The sequence below is a fragment of the Podarcis bocagei genome (assembly GCF_964188305.1).
Source record: "Podarcis bocagei genome assembly, chromosome: 2".
In the NCBI taxonomy this organism is placed as follows: domain Eukaryota; kingdom Metazoa; phylum Chordata; class Lepidosauria; order Squamata; family Lacertidae; genus Podarcis; species Podarcis bocagei.
In genome coordinates this window covers 68,365,598-68,390,303 of record NC_138126.1, presented here as the reverse complement: position 1 = coordinate 68,390,303, position 24,706 = coordinate 68,365,598, and the positions used below count along the sequence as shown (strand labels likewise).

At 43.4% G+C, this 24,706-nt stretch overlaps 1 protein-coding gene across 2 annotated transcripts in view; it reads right to left on the bottom strand.

Annotated features, from left to right (window-relative positions):
- GLRA1 (glycine receptor alpha 1) overlaps nt 1-24,706 on the bottom strand; it is an 82,030-nt gene that overhangs the window by 18,113 nt on the left and 39,211 nt on the right. For both annotated transcript variants that reach the window (XM_081181132.1, XM_081181133.1), the window contains exons 3-4: nt 18,642-18,709; nt 1,347-1,570 (exon numbers count right to left, since the gene is read on the bottom strand). In XM_081181132.1, the coding sequence (XP_081037258.1) occupies nt 1,347-1,570; nt 18,642-18,709 (292 nt within the window). The remainder of the gene's footprint in view (nt 1-1,346; nt 1,571-18,641; nt 18,710-24,706) is intronic.

The following is a 24,706-nucleotide window of genomic DNA, read 5'->3' as shown; positions in this document are numbered from 1 at the left end:
AAACAGTTATATGGCAGGCCTTGCAGTTTCGCCATGTGTTGAGCTTATTTGGTGGATTCTGCTTGAGATTACTGAGTTGCTGTTTGCATTTTGCACAGTCAGGAGATATAAAGGGTGCTAGAGAGCATCTCCTGCCCACCACCATTCACAAACCTTGGGGGAGAGGGGAAAAGGCTACAGAGAAAACGAAAAGGAAAGCTTCCGTGTATCTGTTTACATGGCAAATAGTTTTGTGCGGGTGTATATGTGTATGTAATTGTGTGCCTTCTTTTGCCTCTCACTCCATGCACCACTTGAATGCAACCCCTGAGCTCTTTCTACTAGGAAGCACAGCTCCTGGCTTGAAAATGGCACCCCATCCCTTCTACACAAACCTACTTTGGTGGGATTTTTGTTGGAATAGATATGCATGGGATATTGCTGCATGTGTTTTTTTCTATAGAATCTAAGAGGCACCATGCCCAGTCTGACTAATGTGTCATATGTTAAAGAAATCCAAGATAGTGGAAAAGTTTAGTGCAGCCCCTGGCACACTGGCCCTATTGTTTGCCCTTCTGATATAGGAACAAACCTTGGTGCCTGCTGGACCATGCCTTGTTGTCAGTAACCCTAGCCATCTTAGATCTTGTTAACTCATGTAGTGTAAGAACAAACAATTATCTCGGGGCTGAATTGGCCATTAAGCAAAATAAGCGCTATACAGTCATACCTCATGTTATGTCTGCTTCAGGTTGCATGTTTTCGTCTTGTGTCCCACGGCAACCCGGAAGTACCGGAATGGGTTACTTCCAGGTTTCGCCACTCGCGCATGCACAGAAGTGCTGAACTGAGCTGTGCGCCTGCGCAGACACAGCACTTCAAGTCGTGGGCTTTTCACGTTATGGATGGGCCTCTGGAACAGATCCTGTCCGTAACACGAGGTACCACTGTAATTTTCCATTGCCAAATTTACCATGGAACATATGGTGCAGCTGAACCTGGTTCTGCACAAAAGGCTCCCACAATATGTGTGTCATAAGTTCAGCGCAAAAAAAAAAAATGTAGAAACAAGATTCAGTCATGCTGAACTTTATACAATAACTGTAGAAGACAATATTTTACGGTTTATTATTGTTTATATTTCAGATTAGATTTCTATGGGGGCACCAAAATCTTTTAAGTGCTTTTAAGTGCTTAGGCCTTCTATTTCAGCCCTGAAATATCTTCACATGATTTCATGCTTTTGCAATATAATTTTAAATGGAACATTACTCCAGAATTCATGTTGCAGTCTAGTTCAAGATTCAACATGTGAAGGACCCACACCCTGGAGACTCATGAAGGGTCTCCATGCTTCCTTTTCTCACCTGATACTGTACAGGACATTCCCATTTCTGGCGATGCGCAGAAGTTTGTTATCTGTGGTGATCTCATGGAAATGAGCCCCTTTTTCATTAGCAAAGAACAAATCGGGTTTCCAGATGGAGTCCAACATGGATGGGTCCAAGTCCAAGGAATCATCTGGATACTCGTTGTATGCCAGCCGGGGGTCATTCCACTGCTGCCGCAAGAAAATATTCACTCTGTAATCCTGCATGGAAGAAAGAAAAGGAAAGTTATGGGATGCCCCAAGGAAGGTATCAGAAATGACCAGAAACCAGAATGCTAAATGCGGCAGTAAGGGCACTGAAAAGCAGCTGAGACTGAATGAACAAAAGCAAACGCAAAGTCTTTACTACTGCTAGGGTCAGGGTCTTTCTCTGTGAGTTTCGCTGCTGGTGCTATTTCTTCAGGAAGCGCCTGTATTTTTAGCTCTGTAGCCAAAGGGGTTATCACAGGGCAAACAGCTGCAGCCGACGCCTGTTCCATGCTGCGATTTTCAGACCATCCATTGACAGACCAGGGCTGTGGTTTATCAAGACTGAAGAGGGGATATTATCCAGGCTCATGGAATAGGCACTGCAGGATCCTCTCCCAGGTTGGGCTGGGGTCACACAATGATGAAATACCTCTTCGGTATATTGAGAATGTGCAGAGGATGGAAGGTAGTTCTTGGAGTATTCCACATGTTTCTCAAGATTAATGGTAATTTCCAGAGTCTTTTAGAAGCAAGCAAGCAAGCAAGCAAGCTATTCTACAGTTGAATTTCATAACAGCTCTATGAGATCAACTCTGTTTTGCACATGGGTCTCCCATGGCCAAGATCTGGGGATACTAAGGAGGGAGAAGATTGGGCAAGGGAATGGCTTGCAACAGAACAAAGCCCAGAAGACAGTGCTCAGCCAGAAGGCTCTGTGAGAAGAAAGCCCCATCAACAAGCACTTTTGCTACCTCCCCAACCCAAGAAAGTTGCCCCGTCCTCCTCTGAAGACTGCCTACAAACTCTCAGTAGAACAGGAGCCCCCATCCCCATCACTGCCTGAAGAATCAAGCACTGATAATTTTCCCAGAGGGTGTGAAGCAGGAAACCTTGACCTACCTCTACAGCTCATTTGAAGTTCTGATTGTCTCCAGACCTTTCCTGGAGCAGCATCCTAGCTTGCTTGCTGCTGTATCCATCTCAAATTTCCCTCAGCTCCATGTGGAGCTGTCCATGGTTCTGCCTCTGTGCCCTGACCCTTGTCCCACTTGCCTCCTCCTCTCTAGAACAGGATAAAGGGGCAATCAAAGTTGAGAGTGTGTGGCTTAGTCAATATCATCCATGCATCTGCTTTGGCTGGACTAGATAGGCCACTGGCCTGATCCAGCAGGCTCTTCTTATGTCCTTATGACTGTCAGAGAGTGTGTGTTGGTACTGCAGGCTACATGGAAACTCCAGGAGACTGTAAAGCACTGAACTGCAGCTGCTGGGAGAAATGGTGGGAGGACTATTGTGTGTTCATGGGCATTGGGTTTGCCATTGTTTCAAAGCAGGGTGCTGGATGATGAACCTTTGAACTGATGGAGCTTTCTTCTTCTAGTGGCTTGGAGAACTGCATCTCTGATGAGCTTCCATTGCCACTTCAAGACATTTTTATGCACCTGGGTTGACCGGGTTACCTCTGATCTGTGGATTTTCATGCTGTCATGTTGCGGTTTTTTATTATGTTTTCAGATGTTCTACTTTTTGTTTGATTGCTTTGTTGTTGTATTGTCAAATTTGTATTGATCTTTCTAAAAAACCCTATATTTTTTAAAAAGAATGAAAGTGCTACAGTATATGAAATAGGTGAAATAAATTAAGTACGGTAAATAAATAATCTAGGATGGCTTTTATATTCTTACTTTTAAATATTCTTCAGGTAGATCTTTACAGGTATAACAGGGAAGTGTGCCTTCAATATTTTATCAGGTAAAACACAGTGTTCCTCAGCTATCAGACCTTTGCAAAATTCTCCATCAGACCATACTAATTTCCTTTTCAAAATATGTTACTTGCTCATTTTTTTTTTAAGTTTCTACTGTTATTTCAAACTAGCATGATGTCTCAGGAAGAGAGTGCAAGCCTGCATGCATGAGGTTCTGGGTTTAAGTTCTGATGGCTTCAGGCAGCAGAACAGCGAAAACTATTGCTTGAAGTCTCACAAAGCTGGGCTTGAGATCCTCAGTCAATAGTCCAGATTATACTCCTAGAGTAGATGGCCAGAATATACTCTGCAGTATTTCATCGTCCAAGAGAATAGTAGTTAAATCATATACAAATCAATGAACAAATGTTCATGTTGCACATTATTTTTTTAAAATAGGAAATAATAAACATCTGGGAAATTTTTCTTTTTAATCATCAGGATTTTTTTTAATAAAAAATAAATTTTAAACAAATGTCCACATTGCATAGTATTTAAAAAAGAAAACAAGCAGCATCTGGAAGATGCTTCCAAAAAACATGAGAATTTTTTTAAACATCTGTTAACGGGATCTAATTTGAAATGTTCCAAATATACACATGTTCAGCCTTAAGCTGTGCTTCTAATATAAGGGATGATTTCAGGCATGTGATACCAGAGCCAGTGTGGTGTAGTGGTCAGTGTCCAATTAGGATCCGGGAGATCAGGGTTCAAATCCCCACTCAGCCATGAAGCTCACTGAATTACCTTGGGCCAGTTCAGTCTAACCTGCCTCACAGGGTTGCTGTGGGAATTGAATGAGGAGAGGGAGAACCACGTATGCTACCTTGAGCTCCTTGAGGGGCAAGGCAGGATATAAATGCAATCCATCCATCCTCTTCAGCTGTGACATGGGTTTGCCCAATGCATGTGAGGATGTTGTGAGTAGACCCAGTCTTCATGCCTCCCCCATTTGAGCCCTCACAGATTCTTTTTTCAGTGCCTAAAGATTGCAGGCCACAATGTGACAGAATGGAAAACAAAAACAAAGCCAGCAGAGGAAATGAGTTGAACGAAGGAGCCCTTAGAGATATCATGGATAGGGCATTGGTCTTCGATCTGAACCCAGCCAGGAAACTTACTGAGCAGCCCTATCAAACAACCTCACAAGACTGTTGTGAGGATAAAGCGAGATAACTAGCATAGCTCAGTGGCTAAAGATATCAGCGGAAACATCTCAGGTTCAAGCCCCACCATCAAGAAAGAATCCATAGGATGGCCTTAGGGAAGCCAGCCTCTCTTTCCCTCTCCATCTGAAAATAAGGAGATAATGATACTAATTTCCTTTACAGGGCTGTAATCACGTATATGAAGTTCCTTGAACATTCAGATATTCCACAGAAATGCTAGGGATGGGTGTTCTAATCCTATATATTCTGCCTGAGCAGCCCCGAGGAGAACAGAGATACAAATTGTGTAACAAATAAATTCTTTTTGCGGGAAGAGTCATAGCTCAGCGGTAGAGCGTCTACTTTGCATGCCAAGTGTCCCAGATTATTTGTTTATTTCATTTATAAATCACTTCCCATGAGGCAACCTGAAGCAACTCACAATAAAAACGCATATAAAACAGTTACAAATATAAAAGACACTAATACAATTGCATATGCATAGTTCAAGACAAGAACAGTGCTTGCATGGAATCACTACCCACCCAATACAGATGTCAACTGGGGTAAAGTCAGTTAAATTCCTGGCATCTCCAGGTACAGCAGAGACTGTCCCCCATCTGAAACCTATGAGAGTTGTTGCAAGCTAGTGTGGACAATACTGAGCTAGATGGACCAGTGGGCTGACATATAAGGCAGCTTGCTTTGTTGTGTCTTATGTTGTGTCTTAAGGGACATGGGTGGTGCTGTGGTCTAAACCACTGAGCCTCCTGAGCTTGCAGATCAGAAGGTTGGCGGTTTGAATCCCAGTGACAGGCTGAGCTCCCGTTGCTCGGTCCCAGCTCCTGCCAACCTAGCAGTTCGAAAGCATGCCAAAAAAGTGCAAGTAGATAAATAGGTACCACTCCAGTGGGAAGGTAAACGGCGTTTTCATGTGCTGCTCTGGTTTCAGTGTTCCATTGCACCAGAAGCAGCTTAGTCATTCTGCCCACATGACCCAGAAAAACTGTCTGCGGACAAACGCCGGCTCCCTCAGCCTGTAAAGTAAGATGAACGCCGCAACCCCAGAGTCGTCTGTGACTGGATTTAGCTGTCAGGGTCCTTTACCCTTTTTTATGTTCATAAATACTCAAATTCTGGTCTGGGGCAATATGCTGATTCCATCTCCCTTCATAGTATTTAGCTTTCTTCCTGTGCCAAAGAAGAGAATGACATGTGGTGTGTGTGTGTGTGTGTGTGTGTGTGTGTGTGTGAGAGAGAGAGAGAGAGAGAGAGAGAGAGAGAGAGAGAGAGAGAAAGCAAGAGTACACAAATGGGGCTGACCCTATTAGACATCCCTGTTGTTCATAGGGGTGTCCCATCCAGCTGCAAACCCAGACAGTACTGCAGACTTTATGGGCTTGCTCTTTAATTTAATGGAAACTTGTCTCGCCCGTGCTATTGAGAATGACATTTGCTTCACTGTCTCATGTCTTACAGCTCCCCTGTGTTGTCGCCAGGCCAAGCCAAGCCAGACCCTTTCCCTGGACAATAGGTAGTAGCTCTGGTTTCCTTTGTCTGACCAATGGCTTCCCTTTGCCATCTGCCCTCCTGGGCTTCGCGTGAGAGAAGAAGCCCTTTTCGCAAACAAAGAAGGCAATAAAAGCTCCCGGTCCCTTCCTTCATTTGCATTTTCAATGTGCTTGAGGAATGGCAGGTCATAAACCAATTTCACTGCCCTTGACCAAATTAATTGTTAGGATTAGGATTTATGGTTTTTATTTAGTGCTTTTCTTACTTGGGATGACCTGAAGCAGTGAGTCAGACGCCGATAATAAAGTGAACGTGTGTGCAGAAGCCATTATATGTGTGCTCACTAGTAACTAATACATAACCGCAGACAGAAGCAGCTGATCTTTTCTCTTAATGCAAATCAATGGTGCTTAGAATTACTGCCTATTTTTGGAAATTTGCCCTCAGCTAGAGGTGTGTTGAAAACCGTCGTGAAAGCAGCCTTGAATGTGCACGACAGAGGAGTTCCCCAAAACTGGAGATAGGTTTATAAATGTGGAGCAAGGTGGCAATTGAACAGCTGGAGCTTAATGGAATTTGCTCCAGATATTCTTGGAACAAAGTTGCCAGTTTATTTACAGTATTCATACATTTATAAACTGTCTTTCATTATAAAACAACAAGGCAGCTTACAGAATGGAATCAATACAACAAAACAGGAAGACCCTAAAAGCACAAATACCAGAATTTCCTACAGAAGTGGTACTAAAAAAGCTACAGAATGCAGTCAGGCATAGGCAAGTTTTAACCAATTACCCTTGGTGCCGACTTCATATCTATGGGAATATCATTCCACAGCATGGTGGCCACTGCAGAGAAGACCCTTCATTGAGCTGCCGCTAAACAGGTCTCCTCCAGGCATGACATGACTAGGAGGGTCTCTCCCAAGCATCTCAGTGAACAGGCTGGATTGCTCTGCTTTCCTATGGACCACATCAGCGAGGCTGAGATGGGGGTCTTGTCATCTGGGCAGCCCAGGAGCTCCATACACATGGCCAAGGCTTACGCCCTGGGGAGGTTGTTTCAGAGTTGCTAACACAGCAGTTTGACTTCACCCCTGGTGGTGCACTCCACTGTCTCTCGAGACAGATGGATGACAACAACAATAAATAAAGAGACTTGGCCACCATGTTACTTGCCTTGGTAACCAGGTTATTGTAACACACTTTACACAAACCTGTCTTTGAAGAGGATTCAGCAACCATTGCTGGTCCAGAATATGGCAGTCAGGTTCCTAGTTGGACTGGCCAGTCATAAGCCTTTATTAAGGCAAGCATGTGCCTTTATTAAGGCAAGCATTGCCCTACCACTGAGCAACGGTCCTTCAGCAGACTTTGCTACTCACAGCTAATGTCTATAAATCTCCTGAGGTTTCTGCCAGGGACCTTTCGGTGTAGAAGTCCTGCCTCTCATTGGCTCTGGCCTCCCCTATTTCTATTCTCCCTGCTTGAAGCGCCACCAGTCAGAACTGGTTTCAGTCCGCTGCTCTGGAGACAAGCGATATTCCTAGTTCCTGGATGTGTAACCCTATGGCCAGTAGTAGTAGCAGTAGTAGAAGAAGAGTTTGGATTTGATATCCCGCCTTTCACTCCCCTTCAGGAGTCTCAAAGCGGCTAACATTTTCCTTTCCCTTCCTCCCCCACAACAAACACTCTGTGAGGTGAGTGGGGCTGAGAGACTTCAGAGAAGTGTGACTGGCCCAAGGTCACCCAGCAGCTGCATGTGGAGGAGTGGAGACGCGAACCAGGTTCCCCAGATTACGAGACTACCGCTCTTAACCACTACACCACACTGGCTCTCAGTACAGGAGTGTACTAAGGTTACTGGGGCTTCTGGTATTCCCTGCAGTGCACTATACAGTAGCAGCAGGAAAAGAAGATGATTTCTTTAAATAAATGAATGAAATCCACTTAAGATTCCCATAATTGTAACCATCAAGCCCTTATGTACCAGGCACAAGTTTATGATGCAAAACTATATTATCCTGTGGGCAGATCCAGGGTCTACTGTGTACTGTGCAGAAATGTTCTACCTGCAGGAAAGATACCAGTTGCTTGGAATCAACTAAATTCCAAGCAACTGGTAAGCCAGCTCCTCAGAAGTTGGGAGAGCACAGTGGGGCTTAGGCCTTGCTTGCGGGTTTCCCACAGACTGCTGGTTGGCCGATATGAGAACAGGATACTGGACTACATTGGTCCAGCAGAATCTTCTATGTTCTTAAGGACTTCTGACTGGGATGTGTGCTGAACTGCATTAGGCAAACATCTTCACATCCTTCTAGCACAGTTAATATCCTTATAGAAATTCACAACGTGTTTGCCTTTATAAAGTCCACCTGTCACCACAGGCGTTTTTGCAGTGCTAATGGCACCACATAACTTTCTCCTGCTGGCTCTCCACCTCCATTTGAACTTGAAAGTATGCCTCTTAGAGGCATGAATAAAATTTTATTCCCTGCTCTTTTGCGAGAAGGGCTGGGCTCCAAGAAGTCACCTTCACATGTTCTGGCTAATTACCCATTTCCTCCCCAAGGTAAGATATCTTTAGAAAACTGTTGAATAGCTGAAGACAGCCAATAATGGGATTGGCCTTCTGCACAACTAACCAGTCACACAAGTCTGAAGTCAGGTAAGAAAGACATAGTTAAAATAGGGGCAGGCGGAATGGACAACTTTGAAGAGAAGAGGCTCGATTCTCTATGGACAGCAGCTACCTGAGCAAATCAAATGCATCGATTCCCTCCCCTTTCTGTTTGTGAAAATCAGTGATGGCTGCAGTCAGTGAAAATCAATGTAATTGGCCTAACAGGCAGAAAGAAAAAGACTCTTTTGCTTATTCAGCTGCAAACCGGCCAAACGCCGGCAGGTTAGCCCTGATCCTGTGCCTGTTTCATGTAAGGCATGAAATAAATCTAGCTGGAGAGGAATTCCGGCAGGAGCTGCTCGATGTTTATTGCCTTGCATGATGAAAAGGTGCAAGAGCGATTTGGGAAAGCAAGGATTTTATGGCTTGGGGAACTAAGCAGGCTTTGAATAAATGGAGGTTTGAGCAGAGTCCTTAACCATAGGAGATTGAAGGAAGATAGGTAAAGACTGCCCGTACGGGCCAGTCTTGACAGAATCTAGGGTTGTGCGCTCATCTCACTCTATAGGCCGGGAGCCAGCGCTGTCTGCAGACACTTCCGGGTCACGTGGCTAGCGTGACAAAGCTGCTCTGGCGAGCCAGCGCAGCACACGGAACGCCGTTTACCTTCCTGCTAGTAAGCGGTCCCTATTTATCTACTTGCACCCAGGGGTGCTTTCGAACTGCTAGGTTGGCAGGCGCTGGGACCGAACGACGGGAGCGCACCCCGCCGCGGGGATTCGAACTGCCAACCATGCAATCGGCAAGTCCTAGGTGCTGAGGTTTTACCCACAGCGCCACCCGCGTCCCCTCAGAAGGAAGATGCCAGGTACCATTTGGGAAAGGGCTGGAGCTCAATGGTAGAGCATCGACTGCATGCAGAAGGCTCCAGGTTCAATGCTTGGTTTCTCCCAGGGTGGATTTGATTTAAATAACAATTTAAATCACTAGTCAGTAAGACTTGATTTAAATCATTTTTTATTTTATTTTTTACAGAAAGACTCATTCTTGCTGGTATAATCTTAATATTTACAACCAAATGAAGGTTTCATTTTTGGAATAATAAATTTTCAGAGAAGTTTTTACAGTTCTATAAAAAATTACTGATCTGGTTATACTATAAGAAATACATAGACTGATAATGATGAAATTATTGTGAGGTTTAATAAGTTAACTGTTTATATTTGGACAACTTTTCTGCTGTACTTTATTGGAAGGAGAAAATAATAATCATTTCCTTAATAACAATTTAAACAATTTATTCAACTAAAGCAATAGCATTTTGGCATATGTATCCATGTTTGTTAACTGATGTGGTTAAACATTTTTTTAAAAAAAACTTAGACTGAGATTTAGCACACATGAAAAACTAAAAAACAGATCCTTATTTCGTGATGAATAGCCTTTGCACTATAATGAAACTATCTTTAGAAAGATTTTTCCTCCAAAAGCATTTTATTTTAAAAATATGATTATTATTATTTTTAAAATCTGATTTAAATTAAAACATCCATTTTTTAAAAAACCATTGATTTTTACCCACCCTGGTTTCTCCAGATAGGCTGGGGGAAAGCTCCTGTCTGAAATCCTGGAGAGTTGCTGTCAGCTAGTGTAGACAATACAGTGGGACCTCTGGTTATGAACTTAATTCATTCTGGAAGTCTGTTCTTAACCTGAAACTGTTCTTAACCTGAGGTACCACTTTTGCTAATGAGGCCTCCCACTGCTGCTGTGCCACCACCACACGGTTTCTGTTCTCATCCTGAGGTAAAGTTCTTAACCCGAGGTACTACTTCCAGGTTAGCGGAGTCCATTACCCGAAGTGTTTGTAACCCAAGTTGTTTGTAACCTGAAGTGTTTGTAACCTGAGCTGTTTGTAACCCAAGGTGTTTATAACCCGAAGTGTTTGTAACCCGAGGTACCACTGTGCTGAGCTAGATGGACCCAGTAGAAGGCAGTTTCCAATGCTCCTATGGGCCTCCCAAAGGGAAGGCTGATTCTAGGCTGGACATCTGACTCCTTGGACTGTACTGTCTTATGACCCCATGGTGGAAGGTCGTGTGGATCCAGAATTGGCCTCCACAGTCACTTATGGACTCGCTGTTAAAACCCTGTTTATAGAAGACAATCTTACTCGACTATGAGTGATCGCCAAAGAAGAAGAAGAAGAAGACTATCTTACATTAACAGCACTCACACATGACACGTGTACAGTTAGAGAGGTTCAGGTGAAACCTCTAATGTCACTTGGGGCTGCAACCCTAGCACATTTATTATATTATATTCTCTATTTATTAAAACATTTTACAATCTCCCTTCAGCACTTATGTACAGGGTGGTGTACAAACTAAAGCAAAAAATGATCACACCACCATAGATAGGACCATAAAATATAAATCTATAAAATCCAATCAAAACAGCTTTAAATGACAGTAAAGCACTTCTCTGGTCTCGATGAAATCTGGATGAAAATAGTAGAATTCACTTCAGAGGAAACATGAATAGGATTGCACATTAGGTTATTTTAGGCATGCACTGCCCTGGTCAGCAACGTAGAAATTATTTAATTTCTTATTGAACAACATTTGAATTCTTTTTTGTTTGAGGAATCAAATGTCTTGCGTTATCTCTGGTTCTATGGTCCACATACATACCATACATTTAAATCACATGGCTTCGTCCAAAGTGCCCTTCAAAGTGTAGTTTACTTCTCTTTATAACTACAAACCCCACCCTCCTTAACAAACATTTTCAGGTCACTTCTGGGTTCAGTGTGATGTGTGTGTGTTTGCAGTCAAACACATATTGAAAGGGCGTTGCTTGCATACTTCCTGGGGAGCTGCAGTCAACGTCCCTAACAAGAACACCAGCATAATGTTATATCTGTGCAAGCCTAAGTTGCCTTAGTGGATTAGTTTGAATCCATTTCTCTCTTGCGATGCACAAAATTACAACTGATCCCTGAGGCCAGAAATAGCAATTATCTTGGCGAACTTGTGTATCCAAACCAATGCAATGAGAATGCAAGGGCAGGGGGCATATTTATGGAAAGGGTTTGGTGAGCCTGCTCCTCCTGCAGCTGTTGATTCTTCCCAGGTAGAAACCTTGCCCCATTCCTGCTTTCTTCTCAGACTGGCTTCTCAGTCTACTTTTGGAACATGACTGGGGTTGGGTAGTGAATGACAGCATGGGACCATTTGCTAGAGAATTCACAAATAAGGGAAAGAATAAGCAGCTCCCTCATGTCTCTATGCACATGTATCCACAGAGTGAGCCTCCTTTCACCACAAAGTTAGGCTTGAAATAAACATTCTTTATACTTGATTGCTCTCTCTCTCTCTCTCTCTCTCTCTCTCTCTCTCTCTCTCTCTTCTCTCTTGTGTACTTCTTCCATGGGCCATGGGTCTTTCCTCATAACTTCTAGCACTATCCTCATCATATATGACCTGACTGTTCTTTCTTCTGAATGCTCTGATAAGCTTCTTCTCATTTTTTGAGACTTGTGGCTAGTAAGCGGAAAGTTGCCTATTATGACCCATTTATCCCCCCCCAGTCCATTATTTGATTGAAAAGTTTGTGCCCAGATGACTCCTAACCATTATTTTCGGTTATTTCCAGCCTCTGGTTTCTGGTGCCCTTTATATTAATCTCTGTAGCTGCTGTGGGTTGCACTGCAGTCTCCTATAAGGTTACATTTGATTTAACCTTTTGAAGTGAGATGGATAGCATATGAGATTTCTTTAAATAGATCAAATTATATATAGATCATATAGATACAAAAGGGCATAATAGAATGAGGATTCCAAATGTCAGCTCTTGATCTTTAATTTAAGCTTGCATTGGTAACTTTTGCTACCAACTTTGAAGTTACTTGGGAGGGGTGACCAGTCTGATATCCATTCATTATTTTGAGTCAAATATTTATATTCTGCTACTTAATATTTCCACCCCACCTTTCCACCATGGATCCTCAAGATGGCTTACAACAGGCATCCTCAACCTTTTTGGGCCACTGGGTACATTTGGAAATTTAAGAAACTGCTATGGGTAGCACAAAATGTCAATTTCACAGAAGAAAACTGGTGGTCCTCCAAGCCTCCCCACCCAACAAACAGGGAATTCATCTCTCTAAAGAAGCACAGGCAAAAATGCAGCAAAATTTCCAACCCCATTTAAAAATAAAAAATAGGAGGGCAGGGAAACTTGGCAGCCACTCTGTCCATGGACACCATTGTGGACCCCAGGCTTGCAGTAGCAAACATTAAAAGCAATCCATTGACAAGTAAGTTGTAAAAGAAAAGCCAACAAAAGGACCATTTCCAACAGTACAGATCTGGCCACTTTTCAAGGGAACATAGAAATCTGCTTTCTCCTGAGTCAAACCATTAGTCCATCCAGCTTAGTGTTGTCTACATCACATGGCACTCCAGATGTTGTTGGACTCCAACTCCCATATTTCCTTACTATTGCCTAGGCTGGTTGGAGCTGATGGGAGTTCATCTGGAGGGCCACAGGTCTCCCATATGTGGTCTACCCTGACTGGTAGCAGCTGTCACAGTTTCAGACAGGTGTCTTTCCCAGTCCCACCTGGAGATGTTGGTTAATTAAATCATGGATCTTATGCATTCAAGGCAGATGTCCTACCACAGGGGCCTCCTCTTTGGGAAGGACTTTCTGAGACCCAGGCACTGCATCAGTAAAACTGTGTCTTATGCTTCCACTTACCATACTTCAGACAGTGAGTGTGGGTGTGTGCTTGGGTTTCAGTTCTTGAGTGAAGCACCTGAGCAGGTTCATATGGAAAGAGGCAGACTTTTTAGAGCCTTAGAGCTTAAAACCAACCATCTGGTTTGGCCCTGGAAGCAAATTGGTAGCAACCAGTACAACTGAAACAGCCCTGTTGTAAATAATGCTTTACACTACACAGTAATCTGGCACCACACAATAATCTGGAAACATTTCTGAACATCTTTTAAAGAGAGCCCTATATACAGAATTTTACATATACCAAATGTGGATGGGGTGTGAAAGATCATGAAAAGGTCTGATTTCCCCAAGAATGGACTTCGCTGGGACATCAGGAGAAGATCCTGAAAACTACCCAAGGCCACTATTCTAGGATAATGCTGGACCCAGGAGCATTCCCAAACTGTGAACCCAAAACAAGCTGAACCCCTGCATCTGGATCAGTACAACCTCAAATCAGACAATAGTTTGTCAGATTTAAGCTCCAGTCTGTTTACCTGGTCCAAATTTTACTTCTTCCCCATCTTTGAGGGCAGGTGAAAATGAGAGATGTTGTTGAGTGTCATCAGCCTGTTGATGACAAAACTAAATCTCTGGACAAACTCACCCAGCAGTTTCATATAGATGTTGGAAACATAATGGAACCTTGGCCAGGGGGTGAAAAAGCCTTAGCACAATGTGTTCTTAGTCCTCCCCTCCAGCAATGGCTGGAGTCACCAAAACATAATATATATTAATCCCAGTTCCATGGGATGGTTCAGAATGATGCCATAGCAAATTGCATTGAAGATCACTGAGAGTTCTGGGTTTAAAAGGTTGAGCTCCCCCTGTCAATTTCCCAAGGTAGGTCTTCCGCCCTTGTTTCACTCTCATATCCAGGCTAGAAGCAAGATTGATGATCCAGGCAATTGGTTTCCTTCAGGAATACCTGGAGCTGAGATGCCATTACATGCTCCATTACCTTGCCCAGGAATGGTGAATTGGAGACTGGAAATAGTTTTTTAGGTTGGGGCGATCCAGTGCAGGTTTTTTAAAAGAGAGGTCTCACAACGGCTTCCTCCATAACCTCCCTCCAGGAAGCATTTAGAACCTCAGCCACTCACAATGCCAATTCTCCATCTTCAATCAGTTGAGAAGGGCAAGAGACAGGAGTACAAATGGCCAGTTTCACCTCTCCAAAAAATAAAAAATAAAAAAATCCAGTCCACATCCTTAGGTTACCCAAACTGTTTAGAACAGGACAAGAAGAAACCATTGGCATGTTCAGAATTCCCACTCTGATTGTGATGTCCAAGTCAGAAGGGATGGGAGTGCAAAGTAATCCTGTTTTGGTTCTGCCTTATTTATTTCCTGTATAATAATACTGATAGGTTTAAATATTTTATTCTGTCTTTTTTTTAACAAATCAAAGCAACTTACAAAATTGAAGACATTGCAAAAGAAATTAAAAAGGGGGGAAATCAAGCAAAACTATGTGCGTGTGAATTTCCACTCATACAGAGAGAATTGCTCTTCCTTTTCTCCTTCCTGAAGTGCTCCATGTACCCTCAGAATCAGATCCATTGGGCCCCCCATCTCTCCAGAGCAGATTTTGAGGATATGCAGGGGGGGGGGGGGAGGCAAGGAAGATAAAGTCCTGTTGCATGAGTGGAGGTCCATTCTGCTTGCACATGGGCACCACTGAATGCAACCCACTGTGACAACTGCACACAACAACACTGCATTATAACCCAAATCACTGCCACCTTAAAATTGAACCATACAATTGTTTTTAGAAAAGGAATGTCCTATAAGATGTTCTAAAACTAAACCAAGATTGGCATGGGGGAAAATGGTCACAATAAAGGTGCCGTCAATATAAAGTCCCTGTTCCATACTGACTCCTAACTTTAAAGAAAGGTGATAAGCCCAAGGATATATAGGAAGATGTTCAGGGTGAGCTGTATAGGTTAAGGCCATCACCACTGAACTGGGTCCAGAAGCATTTAAGAGAAACCTGGCCTCATATGTCACAATTCCCAAGTAATAATATTGCTCTTGCAGACTTCTAACATGCCTATTCTATTTTCACATTGAACATCATTCCCTCTTTTCCCTACAACACATTGTCTGAAGAGCCTTTAACACCTGTGCTATATTAAGCTGACCGTAACGGTTTCCTGAAAAAGCGCACCCAATGAAAAATGTTTAATAAGGTATTTAATCTCACCATGGATAGTTGTACTTAGGAAAGAACAGCTGCAACTCAATCGTTCAGCAACATTAGCTATGCAGATAGGCAGTGGTGCCGCAGAAGGGTAGGAGCATATTGTCATTTTACATGCCTGCGTCCCAGAGTCAAAATGCATATGCATCCCTTCCAGAGATTGAACAAGAGACCTTGGAGTGGACTGAGCTCTTGCACGTGTTTGTGAATATAGGAACAAAACAGGAATGGCGTTTTACCAGAAAAATAGAAACTGCCTCTGGTAAATACAAGACTGTTGAAACGTATCACATGTTCACATTTCCATATTCCCATAAAAAGATACGTTGTGCACCAAAGGCAGCTTCCAAACATTTCCCGAGCACAGCCAGCCACGTGCAGAACTTGTGACGCTACAAAAGCACAGGCGATGGCTTCCAAAACCTCATTGCCCAGAAATGCCTCAGCTAATGGAGCAGCCAAAGATGGGGTGATGTAGGGTGGGGGGAAGCACTCCTGGCCGTCCCTAGAACCCGAATGTGGAAGAACAAGGTAGGACCTCCCAGCTCTGAACTTGGTTGACTAAGGATGGAGAAATGACACCAATGACAAGTCTGCCTCCCTCTCCTAGGAAATGATGGTATCTGGCTATCCCTCCTTCAATGTAGATGGGTTCAGCTGCAGTGTGCTCATCCTTACTCATTCGGCTGTGGCTCCAGGATGCTGGCTGAACCAGTTCTGATGTTAAAAGATCTAGAATCATAGAATTATAAAGTTGGAAGGGACCTTGAGGGTTATTTAGTCCAACCTTCTGCAGTGCAGGAATCTCTCTCAACTAAATCTCAACTAGAAGTGTTGTTGCAACAATATTTCCTCGAACTGGTGACAGCCAGCCATCACTGCAGAGCTTGAAGGGAATGTGTTACCTTAACTGATAGGCAGTGGGACATAAATTGGCCAAAAGCACCACATTAAGATCTTTCAGTATTATGACTTTAAGATGGGTTTGCCTTCTGTACCCAATTATTCTGCATTGCAGGGGGCTGGACTTGATGACCCTGAGGTTCCCTTATAACTCTACAATTCTACGATTCTCCTCTGTTTCATTCATTTTCTACAGTAGCCTGCACCTTTCTTCCTAGCTGTATCTTCTCTTTTGTGAATTCCACTGAGCTGGAAACCTTCTCCTAGAAACTCCCCACTTGCAACATCTTTTTCATTACTCCCACTAATTTTTGATGAATACAGACCTGCTTCCCAGAGTTCCTGCTCATCTATTCTCCTGAGAATGCCTGCCCTTTATTGATGGCTCCTGCACTCCTTCCAGCTCCTATTATTCTCCTTTGGATTGTGCCCCAAACTGTGTTTGTGAACTCATTAGACCTTTGCATGTTGACATAATGATAGCTACTGATTTGTGTGCTGCAAAGACTGCCTCTAGTGTCTTTAAATGTCAACATTAATGTCTTATGTGTGAACTAAAATCCCCCAATACTGGCAGTTTAATGATCTTTCTAGATAAAAGCTGAAATTGTAATAACTATGTAAATTTCAGCCCAAGGGAAGCAGTATTCTCATAGTGATCCCAAAACAAAAGTGTAGGAGTCATCAGCCTCTGCTGGCTACATCTGTTTAGAAAACCAAAAGCTAAGAGTTTTAGTTTTCCACATGAAACTCAAAAATGACGCGAAAATACAATTGCAGTTCAATTTGGAAGTGACTGGTTTCTTGTTTTTGTATACTGAAAAGCTAATATGCTGCAAACGCTTTTCTGTCTGTCACCAGGAATGACTGACAACGTGCATTCCTTAATGAAAAATGGTGCATTTCAATTAAATATCATTATTAAAACTGGAAACTATCTTTCAAGAATTACAGCCATCTCAGCTTCAAATGTCTGCTGATGCTTTATCTTCAGCTTCCTCTCAGACATGATAAGAAGTGAGAGCACTTTGTGACTTGGAAATCAAGAATGATGTGGTGCATATAGTGATGGGAGATTCTTTTCCATTTTGGTTTCTCTCAGTTTCTCATCTTTCCAATCTTTAGATGTGATCTTCTGCTAATGCACACATGACTTTATGCCATTTTGTACACATTTCTGCTAATCAATTCCCCCCATGATGCATTTTTGTGTGTTATTTGCATGAACATATGCATTTTTAGACACATTTTATCCCACTACATGCATTTCTGTACACCTCATTTGTTTGGAGAACTGAACTGCAAAATTCATAGGAAGTGTGAATTTCACAGAATGACTGTGTTTCAGTTCCTATATTGCTTCAGATTGCTTCAGTGTGAATTGGGCAGGCTCAACTTTAAATGCAAACTAATTCAATTTCTCCCCCCCCTCCCTCCAGCACTTGCCACCTCAGTGTGGACAGCATTCCCAGCTTGCACCACTCACGGTGATCACATGAGCAAGTGTGTCTTTCTACCAAACTAATACGATAAGTAAAGGATGCAAATAACATATATGTATTTCATCACTCTCCCCTACAGAACAAAGGGTGCTTTACAATAAGAAACAATCTAATCATGATTTTAGAACTGCCCTCAACACAGCAACTGGTCAACATGATAGGAGGGTTGGCGTTCTTACATCCCCCGAAGCCTGGATGAATTTAAAATAGTGTTTAAATTGCATGTAAATCCATCCAAAGGGTTGAATATATTTTGAAACCTGTAGCACCCTTTGGAACTCTTGAGCTTTCTGGTTTTTTGTCTGGTTAGCAAAGCAGATTACATTGCCGTTAGCCAAGTTTGTTGTTGTGGTTTTCCCCAAACGCTGCTCTGGGAAGTAGCACAGCTTCCAAAGAAGCCTAGGTGCCCATTTCATTTGCAGCTTCTGTGTGGAGAGATTCTGCTCCTAACACAAAACCCTGACCCATCCTGTCAGCAGCGATGCAGTGAGCTTGCTACCCACTGCTGACAAGGGAGGAAAAGGAGGAAACGTGGGAACAGAGAGATAGTCACTTATCTTTTCCAGCGCGTGAAATGCAAATAACACATGCTGCTTATAGTACCTGTCTCATGACCTGGATACGGTATGCATAGGTTCCATATTTTGTTTTTACTCACCATAGTGGTTTCTGCAATAGATCCAAAGCTGTTGATGAAAATATTGCAGCTGACATTCACTGGAGGGCCTGCAAAACAAGTGAAGCTTGATCAGAAGTTCTGTGTGCCACCTAGCAAAAGCAGACCCTGCATTCAGCAAGGGCTTGCGCCACCTGAGCCTCAAGGTCTCTTCCCACTTAGATTTGATGATGCTACATGGGGGCCACAGTTTTGGAGGGAGAGATTCAAGCACATACTGGAGCTTTCGGTTTGTGAACTTAAAACAAATTACAGTAGAACCTCTACTTACGACCGCCTCTACTTGGGCCCGATCCAAGTCACAACCACAGCAAACCCGGAAGTAAATACCGGGTTTGCTGCAATTCATGCACATGCAGAAGCACATGCACACAATGGCGCTTCTACCAGAGACCTGTTTTGCCTAAAGGACGGGCCGCCAGAACGGATTATGGTGGTAAGTAGAGAGGTTCCACTGTAAAGGGTTTTATTGCCCCAGAGCAATAAATTCACTTCAAAATAAAAAGAATTGGCCATTTTGCGGTTTGAAAAGTGAGGGGAAAATGCACTGAAAAGTGTGATAGGAATGGATGAATAAGATGTATGAACACCCTGAAAGCAGATTGCGATGAATGTTTGTTGATGTAGCACCTCCCCACAAACAAATCAGAACGAATGCTCAATGAAAACCAGATATAATCTAACCTCTATATAAGCTTTGTGCAAGCAAATCAGGATGAAAGTGCAATAAGTAAGTTGTCTGGCACAAACCTATATTGATGTGATGTCTGTCAATCTGTTTTTGACATGGGATATTGTGTTAAGGGTTGCTGTTTTGTAATATGTTCTTAATATTTCAAAAAAAGGACCAAAAAACCCATACTGGCCAAACGTTTGCTTGTTCTTAAGAACATAAGGAGAGATGTGATGGATGAGATCAAAGGCCCATCCAGTCCTGCATCCTGTTTTCCCAGTGGTCAGCCAGGTGCCTAAGGGGGGGACTGCAAGCAGGACCTGAATATCACTTGTGACTGCCACCAACTCATATTTGTTGGTTGCATTGTGCACAAAGCTTACACATGTAGTAATTGTCCACATCTAAGCTTCCCATCCATGCGTTCAGTCTACATAGTTAGACCAGAGGGCTTTTATACATGCCTCTGGAAGGTAGGGAAGAATTATATAGCCTAAGGACCCATCTGATGCTGTGGCCATTGTTTTCTGGTCAATTACAGTGTGTGTAGCTCAATGGGCTTTAAGGCTTGGATCAATCCAAGTGTTCAGAAAGGGAGCTGCTTTGTGCCCTATCTTCCTTTTGCGCCATTCACTTTTTCAGAATCAGCCTTATTAGGTAACAGGAAGGGACATGGAGTAAACTGAGCATGGAGTTACATCACCTAAAGACCTTTAGCTCATTGCATCTAGATGATAAAAGTCTGAGAAATCACTTCGGACAAAAAGGACAGAAAGCTTAGCATGCCCTTTCCAATCAGGGAGTGACAAAGGGCACCCAGGCCAGGGGAGAAGTGAGGGAGGATTCCAACCAGAGTGAAGATTAGAGGCAGAGGCCTCACTATCTAGCAGCGCATGCCAAAACGATCCGAAATGTGCCACTCAGAGCTTTGCTCCATTTCACCTTTGTTTTAATACCTGTTATTACTTACAGTTCTACCTTGGAGAGATTACAGGATTAAGCAGGCCAGCCACCCTCTTCCAAATATAAATAAATCTTTTGTGAATAGCAGCAGCAGACTGCAAAATTCAGTGAGGATAATGTATCAATCTATATTCAGGGCTAGGCTCTGGATGACTGCACATGAAGGGGAAAAGGGCGAGGAGAGCTCTATCCCGCTTCAAAGGTCTTGCTGGGAAACAGCTGTAACTGGCAGTCTAGACACACTGAATTCCTCCAGGATTCCCTTATGAAAGCAAAGGTCTGGCTCACACATGCATGCCAGTAAAGTGATTTTCCTACATTTGATTGCTGTACCCTTGAACTTTCAGCGTTCCACACATGATTACTGCAGGAGTGTGCCAGGCTGCTGACAGGCTTACAAAGGTCCTGGTTCTAGGTGAACATTAATCTGGGAGCAGGTTTCACTACAGTAAATGAGCCTTATGTTCAAACCAACATCACCCCAGACTCCCTCAGGACCTGTGTCTTTAATCACATTGTTTGCTTGTGTGCAGGGGTGGAGGAAGGGGGAGTGCGGTGGATGCGGGCCGCCCTGGGTGTCACCACTGAGGGGGGTGACAAAATGCCTGGCGGCACTCACCGCTGGGTCTGCAGTGCACCTGAGCCACATGTCTCTCCTGGGAGTGACATGATGGCTTGGGCGCCCGTAGGCTCCGTGCTGCCCCAAACTGTCCGCCCGCCGCCTTTCCCTCAGCTGTAGGGTGGCTGAGTGGGAGGAGGCAGGCAGACTCCTTGGAGGCCCTGTGGAGTGTCCTGTCCTGTCCTGTCCTGTCCCGGCTTGCCCCGCCTTGTGAGAGGCTGCCCCAGGCACCCAATTGGCTTGCTCCGCGCTGCTTGTGTGTGCAGGCTTTGTTTTCTATAAATTGCCAGGGTGAGTTCCCCGAGTCCTGGTATGTTTGTGTGGGGAGAGTAGTGAAGCTTCCACCTTTTCCTCTTTGCTGTGGTGCTGATCTGGACTGGCCCCTGTGTGCCTGCAATTTGCATTGAAGCAAATGGGAGTTTTTATTTCAATGCAAATTGTCAGTGTGGAGAACCCAATCTGGATTGGCACACAGTGGATAGTAAATGAATAAAACTTCCTGACTGCCCTCCCCCTCCTATGTAAAGGTCCTGATTTGGCTCAGCGATGCAGCCCTTGGAATTTTTCAAAGAAAAAGCTTGCGGTCAAAGGCAGACTACACGCTTAAAGTCATACATAAAACAGGAAGCTGTATGATAACATAACAATCTCTGTACACAGATATAAAAAGGGTCTGTGGACACACAGATTGAGAGGAATAGGGACCACTGTTGCACACTTGTGTGAATACATGCCCACCTCTGTGTACAAATAACACAGATAGCAGCTGCCATTATTGCACGAAGGTGTGTATGATTGCAAACTGCTATGTACAATAGTACATTCTGAAACATGACCCCTGTGCATTTCAAACGCTGGATGTGTATACAGCCTGGCAGGGGCTCTCCAGGGTTTTAGATAGGAAGCCTATTTCAGCTCTACCTGAAGCTGAAGATTGAACCTGGGACCTTTTGCATTCGAAGCACATGCTCTACCATGAGCCATGAACCTTCTTTATCTTTTCTCATTCTTGTCTCACTGCAAGACAATGTGCCATTTAAAACCTAAGTACTCACATATATTAACATATGCTGATGAGCTGTTACCACTTCCTCCTTTGGGGAGAGCTGGCAATATTATAGCCTTCATTTTAGCTGCAGGCTGGAAGGCCTCAAGGTTTAGTGTATCTGAAGCCTTTCTTTAAAAGTGCCCAACGTTTGCCAGATGTGAACGGAGAACTAATGTCTTTCCCAGCTTTTGTCTGGCAGTTCATATGCAGCAAATAAACTTCACCATGCTCCAGTGCTCTCACTGCGGGTGGCTGTATTGAAAGCTATGGCCCCTGGCCACCTGGAGGCTGCATCAATTATGGTAAAGGATGTTTTCCTTGTCCTTCCCCACAAAGCTGATATAAATTCTGTGCAAGGGATAGGCAACCTAAGGTCCGTGGGCTGGATGCGGCCCAATCACTTTCTCAATCTGGCCTGCGGACGGTCCGGGAATCAATGTGTTTTTATATGAGTAGAATGTGTCCTTTTATTTAAAATGCACCTCTGGGTTATTTGTGGGGCCTGCCTGGTGTTTTTACATGAGTAGAATGTGTGCTTTTATTTAAAATGCATCTTTGGGTTATTTGTGGGGCATAGGAATTTGTTCATTCCCCCCCCCCAAAAAAAATAGTCCGGCCCAATACATGGTCTGAAGAACAGTGGACCGGCCCATGGCTGAAAAAGGTTGCTGACCCCTTTTCTATGCTATGGATTCTGGGTTTCCAAGTTGAACTTTCAGCTGAGTTTTAAAGGGGAGGTTTCTTAAATAATCCCTGATCTGAAAGTCCCTGCTTGAATTAGGTACTCTCTGTAACAGGCCAAGAATCGTGCCTTAACTCTGTTCTTTTTTTAAAAAAAATATCTGCCAGTTTAAGATCACAAGGGTAATATGCTATGTTGGTTCAAGCTCCACAAAGATGGGAAGTTGGAAGCGAAGGCTGATGTCTACACAGGTGTGCTGCATGAGCAACAAGGCTTGTGTCTGCTTACTACTTACCTTCCATGGACCCACATGGAATGTCCCTTAGTTTTTAAAGACCCAACCCTTGATTTCCTGAAGGAGCGTCTCCACCCCCATCATTCTGCCTGGACACTGAGGTCCAACTCCAAGGGATTTCTGGCGATTCCCTCACTGTGAGAAGCCAAGTTACAGGGAACCAGGCAGAGGGCCTTCTCGGTAGTGGCACCCGCCCTATGGAACGCCCTCCCACCAGATGTCAAAGAGAACAACAGCTACCAGACTTTTAGAAAACATCTGAAGGCAGCCTTGTTTAGGGAAGCTTTTAATGTTTGATGGACTACTGTATTTTAATATTTTGTTGGAAGCCGCCCAGAGTGGCTGGGGAAACCCAGCCAGATGGGCGCACTATAAATAATAATAATAGTAATAATAATAATAATAATAATAATAATAATAATAATAATAATAATAAAAAACACTGGCATTTTCTCCCTCTGTTTCTGTTTTTTATTGGAATTCTCTGACATCCCTATTCATGAGTATCTTCCCGTGCAGAATATAGTACAGTCGTATTTTGGAAGCCAAACGGAATTCATTCAGGAAGTCTGTTTGAGTTCCAAAATGTTCGACTTCCAAGGCGCGGCTTCTGATTGGCTGCAGGAGCTTCCTGCAGCCAATCGGAAGCCATGGAAGCCGTGCCGGACATTCAGCTTCCAAAAGAACGTTTGCAAACTGGAACACTCACTTCTAGGTCTGCGGCGTTCGGGAGCCAAAACGTTCGAGTGCCAGGGCGTTCAGCTTCCAAGGTACGACTGTACTTGGTAGGTGGGGACAAAGATTGTATCCTTGTCACACGGGGGGAAAATGTTTCCTATCCAATTCTGCTTTGCTATGTGTGCATAGCAATATGAAGAAGGGGATTTGGAGGTAGATGAGTTTATGATGATCTTAGGTCTATTCTATGCAACAAACCAACAAACCAACAAATAAACAAACAAACAGTGATTTTTATCTGTTTATGTGCACGGTCAGTGGTTCCCCATCATGTCAACTGGCCTCTGATCCATAGTGTCCTCTCCATGCTGAATATGTGCCAGCCTGTTAAAAAATTTTATGGTAAGGAATATGATGAGAAGATGTGCTGGAGAGTGTTAGGTAACACTTGCCATGACACAACACCATCTAATCTCCCTGTAAACAAATTGGAATGAATGCTCATTAAATAGCCAGTGTCCTCTAATCTCCCCATGAACAAGAATTAATGCTCAATAAACACATCATTTGAAGCGCCCACTGTGGGCTTCACCCACAAAAAGGGGTTTTCCTCCTCCCCCTTGCTTTTAATTTTAACTATCATGAATAAAGAAAGGAACTGATTCTGGGTGGCCATGGTATTATTTTCATTTAAATCTAAACCATTAAAACGCCTCTGTGACTTATTGCTGGCTCATTTAAATGATGTGCTCAGAAAGCTACAAGCTCAAGTTCTGCAAAGCTGCTGCTGTGACTTTCATATAAATTGGATACTGATTTATGTGTGACAGACGAAGCCAGCGAACTGCCCCCATGGGGGGAAGGTGCAGTTCATTGAAATAAATCTGAAATTAAATTATCTTGCATAAAATTACAATACAACTGCCTTCAGCAGAAGGGTAATGTATATATTTCATTAAATATTAAAGTTTAATTTCTTTTGTGTATACGTGTCTGCTGGAGTGGGAAGACCTTCCTGCGGTGCATTCCTTTTAACCCTCTGTTGGTTTTCTCCCAGTATCTGAAGCTTTCTTTTTAGCTGGGTAACCA